This window comes from Canis lupus, chromosome 5, assembly GCF_003254725.2.
Source record: "Canis lupus dingo isolate Sandy chromosome 5, ASM325472v2, whole genome shotgun sequence".
NCBI lineage: Eukaryota > Metazoa > Chordata > Mammalia > Carnivora > Canidae > Canis > Canis lupus.
In genome coordinates this window covers 34,519,276-34,541,005 of record NC_064247.1, presented here as the reverse complement: position 1 = coordinate 34,541,005, position 21,730 = coordinate 34,519,276, and the positions used below count along the sequence as shown (strand labels likewise).

Sequence of the window (21,730 nt, the reverse complement as noted above, 5' to 3'; positions counted from 1 at the left end):
CTGGGGACATGTGCATTTAAGTGATTAAAGCCCAATTTAGAAAGTTCCTTTAAAGGACTCAAGGAAGCCCTGCCAAAGGTGACTGATCGATCTTTCTTTCCTTCCTTCCTTCCTTCCTTCCTTCCTTCCTTCCTTCCTTCCTTCCTTCTTTCTTCTTTCTTTCTTTCCTTCCTTCCTTCCTTCCTTCCTTCCTTCCTTCCTTCCTTCCTTTCTTTCTTTCTTTCTTTCTTTCTTTCTTTCTTTCTTCTTTCTTTCTTTCTTTCTTTCTTTCTTTCTTTCTTTCTTTCTTTCTTTCTTTCTTTCTCTTTCTTTCTTTCTTTCTTTCTTTCTTTCTTTCTTTCTTTCTTTCTTTCTCTCTCTCTTTCTTTCTTTCTTTCTTTCTTTCTTTCTTTCTTTCTTTCTTTCTTTCTTTCTAGAAGATTTTATTTATTTTTAATCATGAGAGACACAGAGAGAGAGGCAGAGACACAGGCAGAGGGAGAAGCAGGCTTCCTGCAGGGAGCCCGATGTGGAACTCCATCCCAGGACCAGGTCACGCCCTGAGCCCAACGCAGACGCTCAACCACTGAGCCATCCAGCGGTGCCCCTCCACCAAAGGTGATTTCTAATAAGAGCCACTTGAGTAGACACATGAAGAAGAGTTCTGGCAAAACCGCTGATGAGTCGGTCCCATTTAGTGAGAAATCTTGCACACGGAGGAGTAGAAGGAAGAAAGGCATCTTGCCTGGCTCTGCTCTGGCTTCTTGTTGGTGAAAGCTGGAGGTGAGCCTTATGTGCTTGACCCCCTTTACATGCAGGGGTCCAACTACAGTGACTCAGGGAACACAGAGATGCTCAGACTTGGGCAGGGACATAGCCACATGGTCCTCTTTCTATGCTGAGCGTGGCATTGGCCTTTGGAATGCTTTGAGGTGACCCAGGTGAGGACTTGAGGGAAGCCCTGGATCCCTGTTGAGTTTTCCCACAGCCCGCAACGTGCTCTGGTCCCACCCGGTCCCCTTTAATGGATCCCAGAGCTCAGGACTTCCTGTGGAAGCCGATTGCCCATGGGGCCACCAAAAGGTGGCCTGAGATCAGACTCACAGCACCCAGATCCCAGAAAGATCTGTGGCCCCCAAAGTCTGTTCCCTCCTGTCACATCCCCTCTGGCTGGAAGCCTGTCGTTTCCCCCCAGGAAAGCTGTCAGAGCGGATCCTAGATGCCAGAGGATGGGGAGCTGACTGGCCAGGTATCTGTTGACCTCGCCATCAGGACCTAGAGGAGGAAGGGATGGATGTCCCCTTGTTGGTGTAGGAAGAGGGGCATTCTGATTTCATTTCTCTAGGTGCCCGCACTTGACTTTCCCCACCTCTTGGTCTTTTCTAGTATTATCTGGAATTTGTAATCCAAGCTCTTTCGTTGTTTTATACCATATATGGAGACCAGCGACACCTACACATAGTCTGTAACTTGATCGATGATGATGATGATGATGATGATGATGATCTGCAAGTTTTTAAAGCTGCTTCCAGTGCTCAGCCCTGGGCCTTTCTAAGGTAGAAAGGTCCGAAATTAAGAAAGAATTTAAGGGAATTCTTCACCTTTCTTTGTCATAATCTCTCAGGCAGCTGTGATATACCTTCTGAGGACTTTTGAGGAGGACACACAGGTCCCCGGACCACTGTCTGTGGACCAGTATTCCCTGAACCACTGTCCATAGAGGAATGAGTCTCCATGCAGGACAGCTCAGCCACCTCCTGGGAGGGTCTCAGCATTTCCCAGGTGACAATCCAGTGGTATCTTTTAAAATGCAGTCACGGAGAAGCCTGAGACCAGCTTTTTATTTATCTGTGCTCCTTTACTGGGGATACCCTTCTCCCACATAAACCCTGATAGGACTTTTTGTTTATCTCTGCCGTGTAAATACATGGTCCACGGCGTGCCTGCCACGGGGCTTGCATTTTGCTTGCAGCACTGTGGGACCCGCCACGCTGCACATACATATCTTCTTTTAGCTGAGCAAAGTTTTCTCTTTTCTTTTTTTTCTTCTTCCCCTCCTATCAACCATGGTTTATTGTTTCATTTTTCTTCTTCAGGAGCTCCTAGCATCTGTATCTTGGCTTGTTCTTTTGTCCCCCTGTTTTTTTCTTTTTCTTTTTCTTTTTCTTTCCTTCCTTTTTTTTTTTTTTTTTTTTATTGTGCATTTCCTTTGCATTCCATGAAAAAATTCTTAAATTGGCTTGGTACATAAGGAATGCTTTTTCCCCCCTTTCCACAAGACTAATTCCACATTCTAGTGCATGTCGCTACCTCATAAATTTCCCTACAATTTTGTTAATTTCCTGTCCCCTTTTATAGCATTTGTTTCCTTTTTCCAGTCCACTTGCCCTTGTTTTGCATTCGTTTGTCCTCTCCTGATGAATTTTTTTTTTTTTTTTTTTTTTTTTTTTTTTGCACTTGTATCAGATGCTCTATCCCCCTTCCTTCTATTGAAGTTGCTAAACACTTTTCCTGGGATTTTCCATCTGGATACCAGATGAAGTCATGATTTGAAGTTTGTGCCTCCCCGGAGGCTTCTGGATACTGTTCCTCGATTTATTTTCTGCAGTGAAAGACACTATATTATCTCGTCCTACCCCACCTCCCTGTGTTCGACGTTGAATAGTCCATTCATTCGGATCCATTAGGAGCTGGGATTTGTTACAGGTGGGGCACACACGTTGCTTGGACTACCATTCTATTTGTTTGGTGAAAGCCTCAGATCTGTTTGGAGCCAGTTCCTACTATGATTCCAAGTTTCCATTGATTCATTCATCCCTCCATCCCTGCATCCAGTGTTCTGGGCACTGTGCTGAGACTAACGCTAGGGACAGCATGGCCATGGCCATGTCTTCCTGAATCTTACAGCCTATTTCTCTGTTGTCTGGTCTCTTCTTCTCTTCCTCCCTCCAACCAGGTCTCCAGGTCCCAAATCTCTCACCCTTAGAAGGACATGAAGACATTGCCAGGGTCCATCCCCCCACCCCTACACCAGAAAACTACTCGTGAGGACTTCACTTTCCAGGGTGCACTGGGCCATCACCAGGGCACCTTGCTTCCTCCTCTCCTCTTCTCTGTGAGTCACTCCCAGACTGCACAGAAAGGCTGCCAGAGCTGGAGAGAACAGTACTTGCTCATTTAGGAGAGGAAAGGCACCCTACATTCTTATAGGTGCAGATCCTGAAGCTGGCAGCATCACTGGGAGAGCTGGGGCCCTGCTCCATGCTCTATGTCTGACCCTTGGCCAGGGGAGAGATGATCTTTCCTTCGGGAGCTGTTCCCAGCTTTGTGTAAGGGTGTCTCCACCCTGAACAGGTGTCCAGCAGAAAGATTTGGCATGGATGTGACTCTCCAGTCCCCGGGCCAGCTGGAGCTTGGTCGTCTTTGGGGGCTCGCTTGCAGCCCCTGTCACTGCTGCTAATTGGCCAACCCCCACTGAGTGACAGTGAGGCTTGGGTCTTGGATTGCTCAAGGTGCACCAGTACCAAAGAGGTTCCTGGCGGGGGGTGGCGATGGCTCCCAAGCATACCTGGCCCTAGCCTGGCTGCTTTAGGGGGGGTCCTGGCTGGCTGTGCCTTTCAGAAGAGAGAACTTGCTGGAAGAGTTCTTTGTGGAGGAGCCTTCAAGCAGTGCCAATCACGGCACCCAGCTCATTAGCAGTCATTGCCATGGCAACGGGTCTGCCAGAAAGTGGCTCGTTAGGCTGACAACTTCAGAGATGTTATATATAGATTGGGGTGTGGGGGGAGTGGGGGTGTGGGGCCCTGTGGATATGCCTTTCTCTGGAGCTCCTATTGCTTCTGGGCTTGGGGTGTGAGAAGACATAGAATGGGGGGACCGGTGAAAACTGTTCAGGCTGCTAAAGTGACGACCGCCAGGTACCATCTCAAGTAACATCTGCTCGCATCTGGAGAAGGTAAGAGTCAGGTGCTCCCAGAAGCCTCCTAAGGGGAAAGGAGTCCCAGGCTGAACTTGATGGGGGGGGGGCAGCGGGGTGGAGGCTGTCAGGGAGGGGGGCGCTGAAGGTGGGGGCTGGCACTGTCTGGAGGCTGCAGAGCCCAGATCCAATCTCTCTTAAAAGAAGTCTTCTCTGAAGGGTGTGGGGATAGCAGACCTTTCTTGCATAGGTACCCACGGAGCTAAGCCCTGTCTTTTTGTAAATCGTGCTTATTAAATTTCACGATTTCACGCTCCCAGCGTTGCTTTCAGAAGTGGGATTTCTCTCAAGTGCTTTCTCTGAAGCTGCACACCAGCCAGTCTTCTGAGTTCAGTGGGCACGAGGCTCACCCAGAATGCATGTTGAGAGGCAGCCTCCGAGGCTCCAGGTTGACCTGGTGTTTTGATCAGGGCCCTGGAACCTGCCCTTTTAGCGCACGTCCCCAGGTGACCGACGGGGTGCTCCAGGAACCACCCTTTGAGAAACACTGCTGTAAAGGAGGGTCAGGGGGTGGGGAGTTTGTTTTCAATCTCTGGGTGACTTTCCTTTGCTTGCCTGTTGTTTTTCTTCTTCCCCGGGGAGGACCAGTAGCCCATCCTTAAGAGGAAAATTTCTTTGGCTGTGCTGTTTTAAGTCAGGAGACAAGGAAGTTAGCCTGCAGCCAGGAACGTGACTGCTCGGGTGTGGGTGGTGGTATTTCTGCTCCTCTCCGGGGAAGGCATATGCTCTTTTGGAGTCTGTGAGACAGGCAGGAGCAGGCCTGAGTTGTCACCCTCCTTGGTGGTAACTGGGATGTCAGGTGGTCCGGGGAAAGAAGTGGAGCTGCCCCTGGCTAGCCGGGCAGCAGGGAGGCCTCCCTGTAGGTAACCAGATGGAAGTCTCTAGGGCCAAGGTTTGGTTTGATCATTTGTTTAGTTGTGCAGTGTTGGTCGAGTTATTAAATTCTCTCAAGTCTCAGATTCCTTATTTCGAGGTGGGAAAGTGGCAGATTTAAACTGTAAAAACTAGAGATGAGTGTGTAGAGCACCCAGCCCAGTCCTTGGAGCACTATAAACGTTCGGTGCACAATAAAAGTCATTATCGATGGACTCAAGTGGGATCTGAGCTCGTATGTTTCTTGATTACCAGCTAGATGAGGGCTCTGAGTCATCTAGAAGCCTGCTGATACTTTATAGGAAACAGGGTGAGGGTGTATGTGCACCACGGACTCCCTTTGAGGGGGGTCATGCAGGAGATCCACAGTTTTCTTCAGATTCTCAGAGCATGGGTCTCCGTAAACAGTTGAACAGGTTGTTGACTGAACAAGAGGACCCACGGGGAGACTGAGATCCAGCCTTGCACTCAGGGCGAGGGCCCATCTGGAGAAAGAGCATTTTATGATTCCCACAAAGCCATGATATGCATCAGGTTGAGATTTTATGAGTTGGAGGAAATGGCCGTCAGCCTCCACACTTTCTCCCACCCCCTCCCATCTTGTTCATTGTAGTTAGGACCCCAGTCTCTGGGCCTGTGTCCCCTCAGCACCTAGTTCCCATTCCCAGGGCAAACTGCTGATGGAATGGAAGGGGAGAAGTCACAGGACTAGGGAAGGAAGGCTAGGGGCCGCTCTCCCAGGAGGCCCATCCCTCCATGGCCCGTGAGCCATGAGGTCATGTGGGTGCATTGGGCCTTTCAGATGAGGGCCTGCAGGTGGGGACTCCAGCTTTGCTCCCTCCATAGCTTAAAAACTAAACTAAAACATTTTTTTTTTATTTTTAATTACGAGACACACCTTACATAAAATTTATCCTGAGTGGTATTTATACATCCATAGTACTCTGCAACTGTCACCACTGTCTCCTTCCAGGACATTCGAATCACTCCAAAGAGGAAATCCTGTGTCCACCCTCCCCTCCCACCCCAGCCCCTGGCAACCACTAATCTCTTTTGTTTCCGTGGATTTCTCTATTCTGGGTGTTTCTTTCTTTCTTTTTTTTTTTTTTTTTTTCATTTAAGATTTTATTTATTTGTGAGAGACATTGAGAGATTGAGAGAGAACAAGAGAGCAAGCATGAGCAGGGGGAGTGGTAGAGCGCAGAGGGAGAAGCAGACTCCCCACTGAGCAGGGAGCCCAACGCAGGACTCGATCCCAGGACCCCGAGATCATGACCTGAGCTGAAGGCAGATGCCTAAGCCACTAAGCCCCCCAGATACCCCTATTCTGGGCATTTTATGTAAACGGAGTCATGTGGTATGTGGCCTTTTGTGTCTCTGGCTTATGGCACTAAGCATGGCTCCAGGGTTCATCCACACTGTGGCATGTAGCAGTACTTCATTCTGCTTCTTGGTCCCGATGCACCCCTTTCCATTGACTCGCTCATCAGATGATGGACCTTGAGGTCCTGCCCGCCTTTTGGCCATCGTGGATGACACTGCTTGTGATTGTGGATTTACAGGTCTCTTGGGTGCATACCCACTTGTTTGCACGTCTTTGTAGTCCTGATGGTCCCCCCTCCGGGAGGGGGGGGGGTCTTCTTTCTGGGAGAGACCAAAGGCAGGGGGACTGTGGCAGCCTTGGGGGCTGGAGGGCAGAGCAGAGTCAGGAGCCGTGGTCATGCTGGAGGGGGATGTGGGGTAGCCTTTGCTGCATTGGCCAAACTGGTAAGTAGGCCCAGCTGGCCCTGGTGCCCTCCTCCCTTCCTCTTCCAGTACCACTTGGCCTTCCCGGCTCCCGCACCGGCACCTTCCATAGGGTTTGGTCACAGAGGGTCCAGCATTTCCTGGGTGGGCAAGACCTCAGGGCGGGCAGTCATGGTACCTCCTTGGTCATCGGAGTCCACCGGTGGATGCCAGGGCTTTATCTGACCCCACAGAGTTACATGAACCCCCTAGAGTCATTCTCAAGAGAAGGGCACTGTGCAGACATGGAGACAGGACAGGTGTCATTCCTGCTGTTTCACAGGTGGGGTATGAAGGGTCCAAAATCCACTCCACTTGCTCACCCAGCCCCGCTTAGGAGCAGTCTCCTGGCCACCCACCTGGCCTTCTCAGCAGGTCACATTGGCCACCTCTTAACACATTGGTCTCCCCAGCAGGTGGGTGCTTGCTGCTGCGTGTCTAGTGTCGTCTTGGAAACAGAGGTCTGGGGAGAAGTGACTATTTCTGGTGACATTTCAGATGTTACAGGTGCCGGCTGAGGTCTGGGCCCCTGAACTTCACCTCTCAGGGGGCAGGGGCTGTGCGAAGCCTGGTCTGGCTGGGCACTTGAACACACCTCCTCCTGCTGGGACCCCCTCTGTCACAGAGCTTTCTGGGTAATGGGCGCTTTCCTGGGTGCCTTCCACAACAGGGCTCCTGTGTAGACGTGTAGAGAAACGCAGCTGGCTGAGTCATTTCCTCATCATGTGGCTGCTTGGGGGCTGAGTCAGGATTGTGGCCCAGGCCTGAGCTGCTTCCACTGTGCATCTGGGTCCCTCTCTCCTCTGTCCCCTATTTCTGGCCATGTCACCCTCTGGCCCTTGCTTTTTTTTTTTTTTTTTTTTAAGATTTTATTTATTTACTCATGAGAGACACAGAGAGAGAAGCAGAGACACAGGCAGAGGAAGAAGCAGGCTCCCTGAAGGGAGCCCAGTGTGGGACTCAGTCCCAGGACCCCAGGATCATGACCTGAGCCGAAGGCAGATGCTCAACCACTGAGCCTCCCAGGCACCCCCCTCTGGCCCTTGTATAATATATACCCTTTAACAATTTCCCGTCCCTCCCCGCCCCCCCCCCGCCCGCAGGCTGAGCAGAGAAGCACCAGCATGGTCTTCCCACCCCAGATGCTCTAAGACCCCAGACTCCAGCTGAAGCAGCCTGGCTTCATACCCTGTGGTTCTAGAATTTTTCTCTCTTAGGTTAAGCCTCCTAACCTCCCTATTTATTGCTCTGTGACCCCCAGCCCCACGCAGCCAAGGTGCATACCTCCTGCCTGTGGGGTATTTATCCACACGCACACTTCCCTCATTGTGAGACTCTTTCTGGTGTGTGTGTTTCGACCACCTTCCAATCCAGAAGAGGCCAGAGTAGGTGTCTGGAGGCCCAGGTGGACGTGCTCAGGTGTGTTTGGAGTCAGTGGACATGCTCTGTTGGTGAGAAGACCTCCTGGCTGACGTCTGGTGCCCAGTAGTTCAAAGACGGCCTTCCATGCCAAACCAGAAAGGCTCTGTGGGTGAACAGCCGTTAACCACGGTGGCTCCAGGGAGGCTGTGGCCACTCAGGGTCCCAGGAGCATCTAGGATGGACCTGATCCCTGCTGAGGGCGTGCAGGGCGCCAAGGAGCAGAAGTTCCTGGTTTTGCAGCCTTCAGACAATACGAGAGCAGGACAGGCAGGAGCTGTGCATCTCTCCTGCTTGCTTTTAATTCCTTAGCTGGCTTTCCTAAGTAGCCACCATCAGAGACCAGAACTGCCTCGGAGGGATGCCGAGGACATTTCAGTGCTGATGAGGTTTTTTTTTTTTTTTTTTTTTTTTTTAAGAAAAGATTTTATTTATTCATGTGAGACAGAGAGAGAGAGAGAGAGGCAGAGACACAGGCAGAGGGAGAAGCAGGCTCCCTGTTGGGAGCCCGATGCGGGGCTCCGTCCCAGGGCCCTGGGATCACGTCTTAGGCCAAAGGCAGATGCTCAACCACTGAGCCCCCCGGGCATCCCAGTTGCTGATTAGTTTTAATACCTCCGCACAGAGCCCTGCTTTGCGGAGAAATTCACAGCCCCTCTCCTTGTGTGGTTAAATCCACTTGCTATCTTCGGAAGGCACAGCCACTGTGTGGGCTAATTTGGACCCTCTTTCCTTATTTTTAAATGTTCTTTAGCTCACCACTTATTTTTGTTGTTTGAGGGAAATTTAGATGCAAGGGATAACGTAATCGGGAGAGGAGAAAAGTGGCCCTTAATCCCACTGCCAGAAGTCTCCTCTCTTGTAACTCTGAGGGTTACACTTGCTTCCTCCCTGTTAGAGGATCAAGCCGTTCGTGAGGGCACACGGAGGGAGCTGTGGTTTGGCCTGTGGGTCCCAGTTGTGCCCAGATCCCCCGAGGGGGCAATTTGGACACTGGACCAGATAAGCCCAGCCTAGTTCTTGGTCCGTTCTCAGCGTTGTTATAGGACGCTTTACATCTTGCTCTGCTGAGACGTGCATTAATTCCTTCTGGTAGGTTCGCGCAGCAGGCTGTACTTGGTGGTCCTGGAGGTTCAGGCTTTGGATCCCATGGGAAGGGGGGTGCACAGCGTATCAGGGCCCTGCCGCCTGCAGAGCCGTCCGGAGAGAGCTTGTCCAGGGGACCCCTGGGAGAGAGTCCAGCTCTACTAACTGGCTGTCACCTCCCTTTGTCCTTTATGACAAGCTGTCCCTTCTGCACTGGCTCTGAAGCATCAAGAGCTCCTCTCACCTCATGCTTGGGCAAGCCCCCGGATCACACATGTGTGGCCTGTGACCGCCCTCAGGGAGGCCAGTGGGCCACCTCCCACCCCTCCCAGCATCAGCTCTTCCAGGGTGACTTCAGTCGCCTGTGACTTGGTTGGTCAAAAACTGGCTGAAAACCAGTTGTACAAATGCCCGACCTGTGTGACCTCTCTTTTCCTCTTCCACAGAAGCCTGGAATGGTTCCCCCTCCGCCGGGAGAGGAAAGCCAGATCGTCATCCTTCCACCTGGGTGGCAGAGCTACTTGTCTCCCCAGGGCCGGCGTTACTATGTCAACACGACCACCAATGGTGAGTCCCGCTCTGGGGAGCATCGTGCACCTGCTTCCCCTGGATTTCTGTCTCCCTTTTGCATCTCCCAGTGGTTAACACCATTTCTTCGGAAACCTGCCTAAAGAGGCTGCGGCAGACGATGGGTTTCTCCACAGTGCCAGGTGGTGGGGGCCTGCGCCAGATGGAGAAGGCCGCCCTTGGGGGTCGGGGGTCAACCCTGGAAACTCGGGCATCTCTGTTGAGCCCCACCTCATGCTCTGGGGATGCTTTCCAACCTGGGATCTCAGAAGGTTCTCTGGTCAACCGCTGGTTGATGTCATGTTAACCAGGTTCAGCTACTGCATGATTATTTTGAAACATGGCATGTCCTGATGAGGCGAGGGATTTCCCTGATTTCACCGCAGCATCCCGTACTCTCACCGGTTGGTATTTCCTGGAATGTTCTCTGGGAAATGCTGGGGCTAGTTATGCATTATGTATTCTACTAGGTAACATGGGTCCCAAGTGCCTTTCTGAGTGGAGTTAAAACCACAGCTCCTTGTGCCCAGTGATTGTGGGCTTCCAGAACCTTCGCGAGTGGCTCCAGGACCTCAGCATGCGGGCTCGCTGCAGAGTGGGCTGCAAGAAGGCTGGAGAAAGTTTATAGGAGGAGGAGTGGCAGGTTCTCCAACAAGGCAGTCTTGGGCAGGACAGAGCAAATGCAGCTCAGGGCTCTCTGTCTGTTGACCTCTGGGCCTCTCTGAAGGATGGAAACACAGAAGGTTCGATTTGGGGCGGTGGGGGGGGGGGAACGGGGAATAGCAGATGTGTGTGCCAAGGCAGGATGTGAGATATAATCCATAGCCACATGTTGGCTCAGGCTTCGCCCTTCATTTCTCTGGTGTGCACCCCACCTGCCTTAACGGTCACCTCTTCCTACCCAGTGGGGCCATTAGTATGACTGCTGGTGACAGGCCTGTGCTCAGAGGTGTCCTGGTAACCAGAAAGCCAGCTGCTCTTTAGAGGGAGCAGCAGAGAAGGCAGCTGGCACCTGCTACTCGGGGGCCGGGAACTGGGGTGGGGGGCCTGGTTTGTTCACGTCCCCTGGCAACCAGCCTTCCGTGGGTGTCAGGGGCATGTCCCAGCTGAAGACGTAGTTGGAGTTTCTAGGAAAAGGGAAGTAGAACTATTTCTGACCATTCTAATCTTAAACTTCCTCAAAACAAACACGAGTCGCTTTGCACTGTTACTGGACTTTGAAGTTTCAGAGAAAAGTGTGTGTGCACAGCTCCCATCTGTGAAATGCAGAAATTGGACCATATGATCCTGAGATCAGCAAGGCTCTGGGCCCATTCTCATCCTGAATTAGCCACTCTGTTGCAGAGAGGCTGCAGGTGGGTGAGTGGTGGAAGAGGCTTTCTAAAATCTGCAGTTTTGTTCATCTTTTTTTCTTTTAATTAATTTTTTTAAACATTTTATTTATTTATTCATGAGAGACACAGAGAGAGAGCAGAGACACAGGCAGAGGGAGAAGCAGGCTCCCTGCAGGGAGCCCAGTACAGGACTCCATCCCAAGACCCTGGGATCACGACCTGAGCCGAAGGCAGACACTCAACCAGAGCCACCCAGGTGCCCCATCTTCTTCTTCTTTTTTTTTTTTTTCTTTTTAATTAGAAAGTAGTATATCCTTGGTAAAAACAAACAAACAAACAAACTCAATAGTTACAAAAAGAAACACCAAGTAAAAATCCCCGCTTCCATTCCCTAAAGCTATTTATCATGCATATCCTCCCAGATATTCATAGTCTCTCGCCTTCTAGGCATATGCATGATTATTCTTTTTAATAAGTTGGAAAAACAACCCGTGTTCTAGAAATTGCTTGAACAACGTATTGTGTACCTGCTAGCCTAACTCATGTTGTGTCACGGCCATGAAATAGTCTGTTGCAAAATTCAACTCTTCCCTCTTCGTTCAGGGGATATTAAAGCCCCGTTTTATATCAACAGACATTATCTGGCAGCTGTTTTTTCTGAGGTCCAGACTCTAGCAGGTGCCTGGGGGCAGGGTCTGGGGATATAGCGATCCCAAGAGGCTCTAGGCCAAGGGCCAGGTAGTACGCTTTTTTTGTCCTTGAAGCTCCCGTGATGTCTGTCAACTGCTTCTCAGCTGTGTCTTTGTTGTATGAAAGCAGTCGTAGACATACGGAAACCCACGAGTACGGCTGTGTTCTAATAAAACTTTATTTGTGGACACTGGAATGTGAATTTCTTCTTAAAAAAAAAATATTTATGTGAGAAAGAGAGAGAGTACGAGCAAAAGCAAGGGGAGTGAGCAGAGGGAGAGGGAGAAGCAGACTCTCCGCTGAGCAGGGAGCCCAATGCAGGGCTCAGTCCCAGGGCCCTGAGATCATGACCTGAGCCAAAGCATCATGAGATGCTTAACCGACTGAGCCCCCCAGGTGCCCCAGGAATGTGAACTTCAAATAACTTTCTTCTCCTTTCGATTCTTTTTCAAGCATGTAGGAGGATCTTAGTTCAGGAGTTTACAGACTGCGTGGTAAGGCAGGTGGGCCCCCGAGCTCATGACTCCTGCCTGGACTCTCCGTTATCCCCGGTAGGACTGGCCCTCCCTACCCTTCCCCACCTTCCCGATGGGCTCGCCGTCATCCCGGCTCCTTGGTCTTGCCTGCCACTTTTATTTACTAACTGTGTGATGCATCCTCATCCTTTGGATTGATTGACTTACTCGTTCAACAAACAAACACTTACCGGGCTCACCGGAGTCCCAGGCAGATTGTTGGATGCTGGTGATAATACTAAAAAGAAGCTCTTGAAAGAGCTTATCTTCTTAACAATGGAAGCAGATTTTAAAGGAATATGTATTTGATTATTCTCGTGAACAGGGCTGTGAAGGAGAAATCCAGGGTGTTTTAAGAGTGTGTCGCAGGGATGCCTTGGGGGCTCAGTGGGTGAGCGGCTGCCTTTGGCTCAGGGCGTGACCCCGGGGTCCTGGGATCAAGTCCCACCTCGGGCTCCCCGCAGGGAGCCTGCTTCTCCCTCTGCTTATGTCTCTGCTTCTCTGTGTTTCTCGTGAATAAATAAATAAAATCTTAAAAAAAAAAAAAATCTGTTCCAAGAGACCCTGAGAGATCAAGAGGAGGCTTCCTGGAGGAGGAGACGCCCTGCCCCTAAGATGGAAATGCCTTTCTGAAGGCAAAGCCATAGTCAAGCTGGGAGGGACCCTGCAGGCTCCAAACAGCATATTTAAGGACTTTATTCCTTCGCCTAAGGGAATGGGAAGCCCAGCTGTCTTTCTGACTTTCCTCTGGACGGCTTCCTTAGACCAGGTTTGTTTGGCTGCCGGGCTGCTTCTTATAGTTTTGGCTCTGACCCCCTTTCTGCAGGGAAATAACCCATCAGAGCAGCTGCTTGCTCTCCTCATCTCTGTGACCCCCCGACCTCTGGGGGCACATGAGTCTGCATCTCCTCCTGGCCAGGCCAGCCACATCCACCTTCCTATTCCAGCCCTGGGGCCTCTTCTGCCCTGCGACTCGGGCCGAGGCCTTGCACCCTGCTCCAGCCACTGCGCACCATTCCTCCCATCATCTTGTCCCATTCTCCCCTTCTTCCAGATACTTCTCGTGTCCCCAGCCCCTTTGCAGAATATGACTTGGGTACCGTGAATGTGCTGTCCCCGTGTCTACACCACCTACACATGTAATGAACTTAAAGCCCAGTTCACATCTGTAGTCCCTTGCTCTGGCTCACCTGCTTATTTTCAAATCCATTTAGGATTTTATGGACGGGGACTGTCTCAGGGGCTGGCCACCGAGCCGGGCTGTAGAGATGCAGAGTCAAACGCGGGGCGGCCTCTGCCTTGGCACACTGCAGCCCTGGTTGGAGTCAGAGGAACCCGGGGGCTAAGAAGCGTTGCAGGTGTTGGTGTGGATATCTGGAGGCCTCGACACAGGGATGCCATGTGCTGACGTGTGCGGCATGAGCAGGGAGCAAAATGGTGAGGAGGAGTGATGACCCCACGAGGTCCTTTGAGCTGAGACTGTGCCCTCTGGCAATAGGAAGAACCAGAGCAGCCGTGTGGCATGATCAGGATACTTTGGCAAGATCACTTTTGCAGCGGAGTGAAAGATTTAGGGATGGTCAGCACGGGCCGGGCAGACTAAATGAGAGGAGAAGTAATAGGGTCAGCTCTGCATCCCCTGCCGTGGCTGGGGAGGAAGACGTGGAATCCATCAGACAGGATGTGGCAGCAGAGAGATGAGTGCTCGGGTCCCTCTGACATGCACCGAGAGCCGGGGACACAAGGGAGAAAGAGTTCGGAAGAAAGAGAACGAATCCAGGTTGTACGCAGGGTTCCTTGGGAGATATTTGGGGAGAGGTGGCTAGCCTGTGTTCGCGGACAAATGGGTCTGTGACTCGGGGTGGGGGGTGCAGCTGGATTGGGGACTCTGAGAATCTGGGGAGCCCTGTGGGTGCCTGGCTTGGCACACACAGAGCAGAATGGATTGCACTTGACCATTGTGCAGTGGCCAACAGGTACAATGACAGATAGCATCCCACAATTTTCATTTCATCCACAGGGACAACAAAGCCCCATGCAGGTCACCCAGGGCGAACTTGTAGGAGAGAGCCCTACAGGAAAACCCTAAAAGGAGGGGCGGAGGGACTTTGAAATAATTGTCTGAGATAAGACGAATGCAAGAGAAATAAGGCAATACCATGATAGGCAGAGGAGGAAAGATTAGGAAGGGACCTTCAGAGATAGACTGAAATACCGAGCAGATTTATTGTGGATATTTTAAATTATTGGGGGAAGCACAGATTCTTTAATGAATAGGGTTGGGCCTGATGGCTAACACGAAGTTTCAGTGAGTAAGTTCATGCAATAGGACTGTTGTTTTCAAATAAACTCAGCAAAGCCATCAAAGGAGGCTTTAAGAGACTTTGGGAAGTCCCCAGCTCCTCTTATCTCCCCATGATTATCTCTCTCTAGGGCGTCTTGTCATGCAAGGTGGGCCTGAGCTTGGGGCCGCAGGAACCCCGAGGGTTCTGGTGTCAGGACATGGCTTGTTGCTCTGCTGTCTCGAAAAGTGCTCCGTTCCAAAAAAGTTGACTCTTGCCAAAAATGGGGTTGTGTTTAGTTTCTGGATCTTGAGCTATTACTAATAGCCTATCCTTTTGGGGGGGACCTTAGGTAGTGTTAAGGGGGACCTCTTAATTCTAAGGATCCCGAAATTGGGTCCTTTTTTTTAAAAAAAAAAAAAAAAGATTTTATTTATTTGAGAAAGAGAACACAAGCAGGGGGAGTGGCAGAGGAAGAGGGAGAAGCAGGCTCCCCGCTGAGCAGGGAGCCCGATGTGAGGCTCGATCCCAGGACCCCGAGATCATGACCTGAGCTGAAGGCAGATACTTAACCTACTGAGCCATCCAGACACCCCTAAGTTCGGAGGGCCTCTTATTTGCACAACAGGCCATTGTGTTTCAAGGAGCATACTGTTTTATTCCATTAATAACTGGAAAGCCAGATACTGTGATCACTTAGCCGTGATACTGTCATAGGTGTGCAGGTCTTCTTTTTTGGAGACATGCTGACTCCTTAGATGCTGTTCAGGATGCATTTTACCGTTTGGACATTGAAGGAGTATTTCAATTAAGTAACAAAGGCCAAGATTAGTTCTGTGGAATGTATGAGTCAGTATTTTATCTCTTATGTCTTAATCTTTGCCCACTTTTGATCCGATAGCCTCCTTTACTTATGCTTTTCATTTCTAAAGGGAGAAGATCACTTGAGGGGGATATCTTATGCTGTGTTTCTCTAGAAAGCAGAGCCTGAGGCAAGGGTTACACATGGACACTTTATTTTAGGCTGTCTGAGCCCAGAGAAGTGAGAGTGAGTGAGAGAGGGAAGGTGTCATGTGATGCTGGCTAGCGTTGACAGTGAACCACAGAGGGGTCCAACAGGTCTTTTCAGGTCCCATCTAGCAGGTATGTTCACTTCTCTGGCAGGGTTGCAGAGAAGAGCCTTGCCTTTGAGTAGTCCATGGGAGAACAGAGGGGTTTGATCTACTACTTAACCTCCCTCTCATCACCTATTTCCCATTGGCCAAGCTTCTCCCCCTTGGAGAGCTACTCCCCCCACAACTTTGGGTCGTATCATCGGTCCCCCAGAAAGCCTAACTCCAGCTCCACAGAGCGATGCTTCATCCGAGCCGTACGTGGATGGGCAGTGGAGCATGATTGAGGTATCAGTCAAAATAGAAGGAGGCAGTTGACGGAAATGTGAGGAGCCCAACATCTGTGTCCCAGGGCAGAGACTCCTATAGCGCCCAGTGACTTTGATGCCACAGTCACCCTAGGGAGAACCTTCCAAGTCATCCCACGCAGGGGTTGGCAAACTAGGACCATTGGGCCAAATTCAGCTTGCAGCCTATTTTTGTAAATAAAGTTGTACTGAACACAGCCATGCTCTTCTGTTTGCCTGTCGTCTGAGGCTGCTTTTGCACGATGGTGGAGGAGTTGAGTAGAGACACAGTGTGGTCACAAAGCCAGAAAGATTTACCATCTGGCCCTTGAAAGAAAAAGTTTGATGATCTCTGGCCTAACAAATTGAACCCCATTCATTTTACACACGAGCCGCTGGTGTGGGACGGGAAGTTGATCAAAGTTACATGGCCACTCATAGGCCAAGCTGTGCCTGGATCCCATCTTCCATGCTTACTTTCCCCCCATTGCCTCTGTATTCAGAAGGATGGACGTAGAGGGTGGTGACTTAATTTGCAATAAGGATAACCAAATTCACGAATGAGCAGGACAAAACAATCTGAAATGACATTTTTAAGAGAAAACAGCCGAGAAACGCCAGTATCTTCTTGGAGCTTCAACTAAAACCCAGGGGAACTGGGAGTTGTTTCCAAGTTCTGATGACACATCCATACGTAGAAATGTTTTATCATGTTTGTGAGCGAAGCTTGGAGAAATATGCTAGGGTTTGAGCTCTTGGATTTGTTTGCCGAATAGCCAGTACTTCTCTTGATTTCTTGTTTTAATTTTTCTTTAAATGAGTCTATTCCTCCTTAAACTTTATTACACCAGGAGCTAATGTGAGTTTCTGGACAAGTTTTCCAGTAGAACACTTGGAAAAACAGTCTTTTGAGTTTTTCTTTGTTGCAAATAATTGGATACTTCTCTATCTTCCCAGATAGAACAGCCCTAATAATTCCCTGTTGATAAAGGTTGCCCCGAGAAACTTTTACATTCAAAAACATCTATCTGTTTTCTTTGGTCCATCTGTGTTAAGCAAATGGGAGACGAGAAAGTTGCTTTTGTTTGGCACAATTGGTTGATTGAGGTAGCTCTGTGTGTGTGTTTATATGTGTTTTTTATTTTGGCTTAATAATTTTTTTATTTAATGGACTCTAGTGCAAAGCTGTTAGACCCTCAAGCTTACAATTAATCTGCCTTTGTGTGGTTTTGTTGTTTCTGTTTGTTTGTTTGGTTTGTTTTGTTTTGTAATCCAGAGAATCCATTTTTAATTTGTAGCGTTAAGGTAACACGTTAAGTGCACAACACTTACCTCATATCTCAGCTGTTTTCAAGACCAGTAATCTCTTGGAATTTTGGCAAATGCCCAGTAGGTTAGAGAGTCATGCACACTGCCAGTGTGTGGAAGACTCATAAAAATGAAAAGACAAAGGAGACAAAGGATTTTATTGTTTGCTGTATTCTAGGAAGTTGAGTTACTCTGAAAAAGGCTTGCCTGTGGGTCAGCACTGTAAGAACTGTCCTTGTTGGCTGTTTGGTGGGGTCACTGGAGAGCAGCTAATTGTTCAGATGTGAAAATGAAAGAAAAAGGAACGTGTGGGGTATGGCCCAGCAAGTCCATTCCTATATACATACCCAAGAGAATTTAAAACACGTGTGCCTATGAGAACATACACACGAATGTTCATAGTGGCCGGAAACAACCCAAATGCCCATCGCACGATGAGCAGATAAACAAAATGCGCTGTATCCCTAAAGTGGGAGATTATTCAGGCATAAATAGGAATGAAGTACAAGAGGCCACAACATGGATGAACCTTGAAAACATCATGCTGGGGATCCCTGGGTGGCGCAGCAGTTTGGCGCCTGCCTTTGGCCCAGGGCGCGATCCTGGAGACCCAGGATCAAATCCCACGTCGGGCTCCTGGTGCATGGAGCCTGCTTCTCCCTCTGCCTGCGTCTCTGCCTCTCTTTCTCTCCTCTCTGTGCATTCTCATAAATAAATAAATAAAATCTTTAAAAAAAAAAAAAAAGAAAAAGAAAACATCATGCTGATAAGTGCAAGAAGCCAGACCCCAGAAAACCATTAACTGGATGGTTCCACTTACATGACATACCCCAAATAAGCACAACCAGAGGCACCGAAAGTAGATTCATGGTTTCCAGGAACGAGGAGAGGGGAGACTGGGAGTGACCCTTCATGGGGACAGGGTTTCATTTTGAGATGATGAAAGTGTTCTAAAATTAGGTAGTTTGTAGTATTTGCGCAATTCTGTGAATATATTAAAAACCACTTATTGTGTGCTTTTTAGAGAGAATTTTATGGTATGTAAATTACATCCCAGTAAAGACAGGCACATGATGCCTTGGTTGGGGACTCCTTTTGCCTGAATCCCAAATTTTGGTGGGCATTAGAAGCACTTAAGGAGGTTGTTAAAAATGTCACAAATGTGCTGAATCAGAATTTTTATTTAGAAAGAGTAAGAAGGTCTGCTTTATTTAAAAAAAATTTTTTTTAAAGATGTTATTTATTTGAGAGAGAGGGAGAGAGAGAAAAGAGAAAGAGAGAGACAATCTGAAGCAGACTCCTCACTTGAGCACAGAGCCCAACTTGGGGCTTGATCCCATTACTGCAAGATCATGCCTTGAGCCAAAACCAAGAGTCGTATGCTCAACCGACTGAAGCCCCCATGAGCCTCCCAGTCTGCTTTATACTTTTAAGTGTTTTCTAATAGTTATCACTATTTTTGACTTGCAAGGAGACAATAAGGTTGATGAAGGCGTGGTCAGCAGATCAAATATAATGAGGTTGAAGAGCACATTTAAATCCAGTTTCCTTTTACAGAGATACAGTGAAAAAATAGTTTTTTTTTCAAGCAAGTAAACACGTATTATGGCCTCAAGGGTAAAGGTGGTATCACCGTAAAGTCTCATAGTTAAGGTTAGGAGCTCAAGGAGAAACTCTTTACAGACAAATCTGTCCATTTTACAGTGACAGGATAGAAATTGAATATAAAACTGTGGAGAAGGACACTTCAGCCAGGCTAACATTTATATTCTTCAGTATTGTCAAGGTAACTGGTTTGTGGATATTTTCTTGTCTTTATTCTGATCCATCTAACAGGATGTCATAGCAGATCTTTTAATTTCAAAGCTTTGGAGTCAAATGCTCAATTTTTTTCTTAAAATCTCAGCATTTTTGCCTTTTTATTTTTTTAAGATTTTATTTATTTATTTGCCAGGGAGAGAGAGAGAGAAAGAGCGTGAGCACACAAACAGAGGGGAGGGGCAGCCTACCCACTGAGCAGGGAGCCCGATGTGGGGCTCGATCCTGGGACCTTGGGATCATGACCTGAGCCAAAGGCAGACGCTTAACTGACTGAGCACCCACCCCCAGGTGCCCCAGCATTTTTGCCATTTGAAAACACCTATGGGCTCTCGTTTCAACTTTGCTCCCAGGTATGGTTCAATCAGAGCATTTGGGACTTACATTTTTCTTTTTTCCGTTATAGCACTTAGACGTCTAGACCGAATGAACACCACCTTTGTGTTCGGGGAACTTAGAGTCTAGTGAAACAGTTCAGACCTTTTATGCGGCAGGAAGTCGTAAGGTTTCTACTTTCATATTGCTCTTCTCTGGAGGTTTTTAGATTGGGGATTCCAAGGTTGCCTTGGCTTTGGTTAGGAAGTGGGTGCCAGTGTAGAGTTACTGTCCTGCCCCCATGCCCTATGACCTAGCAGGCTTTGGTGGCTAATCCATCCATATCAAGTTAACCCAGGTGTACCAGGTGGTGGGACCTCAGCCAGTCAATAGCTTGACTAATATTCTTTAATTAGGGGCTGAAAAAGGTACAAGATGGCTGTGAGTTGTGTACCCATAAGGAATGATGTTTGCTTGGCTTGAACTCTTTAAAATAGAGTACTGAAGGGCACGTGGGTGGCTCAGTGGTTGAGCATCTGCCTTCAGCTCTGATCATGATTCTGGGGTCTTGGGATCAAGTCCTGCATCAGGCGCCCCATAGGGAGCCTGCTTCTCCCTCTACCTGTGTCTCTGCCTCTCTCTGTGTGTCTCTCAGAGATAAATAAAATCTTTTAAAAAATAATAAAATAGAGTTCCGATCCACCATGACTGAATTTCTAGGGCAGCGGCATTATAGTGCTGCTGTATGTGGTGGTAAGAGACACATGGCCAGGGCAGGGTCAGGACCTCCAGAACCTGCTGGGCTGTCTTGAAGCGATGCAGGTATAGTGAAGGTCCCATGCTGGATTGTCTTGAGACCAGAGACCTTCCAGAGAAGCACTTTATTCCACGTACACAGTGCTTTATTTAAAAAGTTCAGTGACTTGCCAACATTGAAAACTGGGAAGTTTTTTTCATGAACATCCTGTTACTTGTCTTCTCTCAAAGCATCATGAGCCATGGCCATGTTGAACCCATCTTCCTGCCTGAATAGGGTGGAGCTGAGAAGGTGGCCACCGCCCCAGGTTTTTCTTACACTCAGCTTCGTGTGCGCATCTCACGCATCCAGTTCCTGTGGGTGTTGCATTTGACCTATGTTCAGACAGAGCCTCATGGTTTTGCACCAAGTACTGGGGAAGAGAGGTGGCATGAGATACCAAGTTGGGAGGATATTTTATAAATGCTCTTGGGAATCAGAGATTAAGAAAGGGAACCAGGTATGAGAATCAAGGATCCAGGGAGGAACGCCTGGCTGGTGTACCGTCATGAAGCACCTGTTTGAGCGAGGACCTACCAGCTCATCTCATGCTCTGCCTTGTTCCTGGAGGTTTTCTGTGTACCTGACTATCAGCACAGGAAGCATGGCCTTTCTGTGGGTTGCTGTGAGGCCTGTGTGGGTGTCAAGGGGCCGTGGGAGCCTGCGGCTTCAAACAGGAAGTTGGGTCCACCAGGATGGGCAGTGGCAACCGGGTGGCTTTTGAAAGGGTTGGGGCTCATGGAGTCCACCCATAGGACCCCTAGCAAAGATCAGTATCTGCAGGATGCATCGTGATCAGCAAGGGGGCAGTGCTGGCATGAATTGATTATCAAGCAACAAGTGTTTGTTAAATGCCTTGTCTCTGCTCAGCTCTTATTATCCACTTGGATGGCTTCTCGCAGGGGTGGTGTGGGCGATCACAATGCAATGGTTGCCTTTGCAAAGGCGAGATGCTCCCTGAAGTGGGGAGGAGCCTGTTCAAGGGGACTGTCCTTGTGAGTTGGAGTCACTTTCCTTTCCTGCTGGCATAGACCTCTAAGAGTCTGCGAAACCCAGAGTCGCAACGCCAAATGCCCATTACCCACCAGTGTTGGGGAACACGCCTCCGGATGGGAAGCTGGCGTGGTTTCCCGATGATCAGATCTTTATTATCGGAGGAAGATCTTGGGAGTGGGGTAACAGCTTTTCTTGTTATTTCAGTCCCAGTCGGATTCCAGAGTAGGCCGTGCTCATCCAAGAGGCGTGGGAGAACAGGGGGAGAAGTTAGTCATGCAAGACACATGTGTTTACTGCACGCCGCTCCCTGGGAGCAGCGTGCTGGGCTGTGCACAGGGCACCGCGACCCCACGCTGGAAGCATCTCGGCCTCGGACAGACCATCCGCTGGACTTCTCACCAGGCAGCCCCTGCTGGAGAATGAATCTCCTGCCGTCTTGACAGCTGTAGTTAATGCCTGTCTGCACCTCCAAAGAGGCCATCAGCCCCAGAAGAACTCGCTCCTACAGTGGGCGAGCGTGGAAACATCTTGTGGTCTGGAACCAGGATGCGCTCTGGGAACAACGAGCTGGAGGAGGTCCTGCCCCTCATCC

The 21,730-nt window shown here is 49.3% G+C and overlaps 1 protein-coding gene across 10 annotated transcripts in view; it reads left to right on the top strand.

The window, feature by feature from the left end:
• Positions 1 to 21,730, top strand: part of GAS7 (growth arrest specific 7) — a 210,732-nt gene that overhangs the window by 112,564 nt on the left and 76,438 nt on the right. For 9 of the 10 annotated variants that reach the window (XM_049110220.1, XM_025428377.3, XM_049110223.1 and 6 more), the window contains exon 2: positions 9,565 to 9,685. In XM_049110220.1, the coding sequence (XP_048966177.1) occupies positions 9,565 to 9,685 (121 nt within the window). Of the gene's footprint in view, positions 1 to 3,777; positions 3,935 to 9,564; positions 9,686 to 21,730 lie in introns of those variants that run through there. The other variant, XM_025428380.3, reaches the window with a different exon arrangement.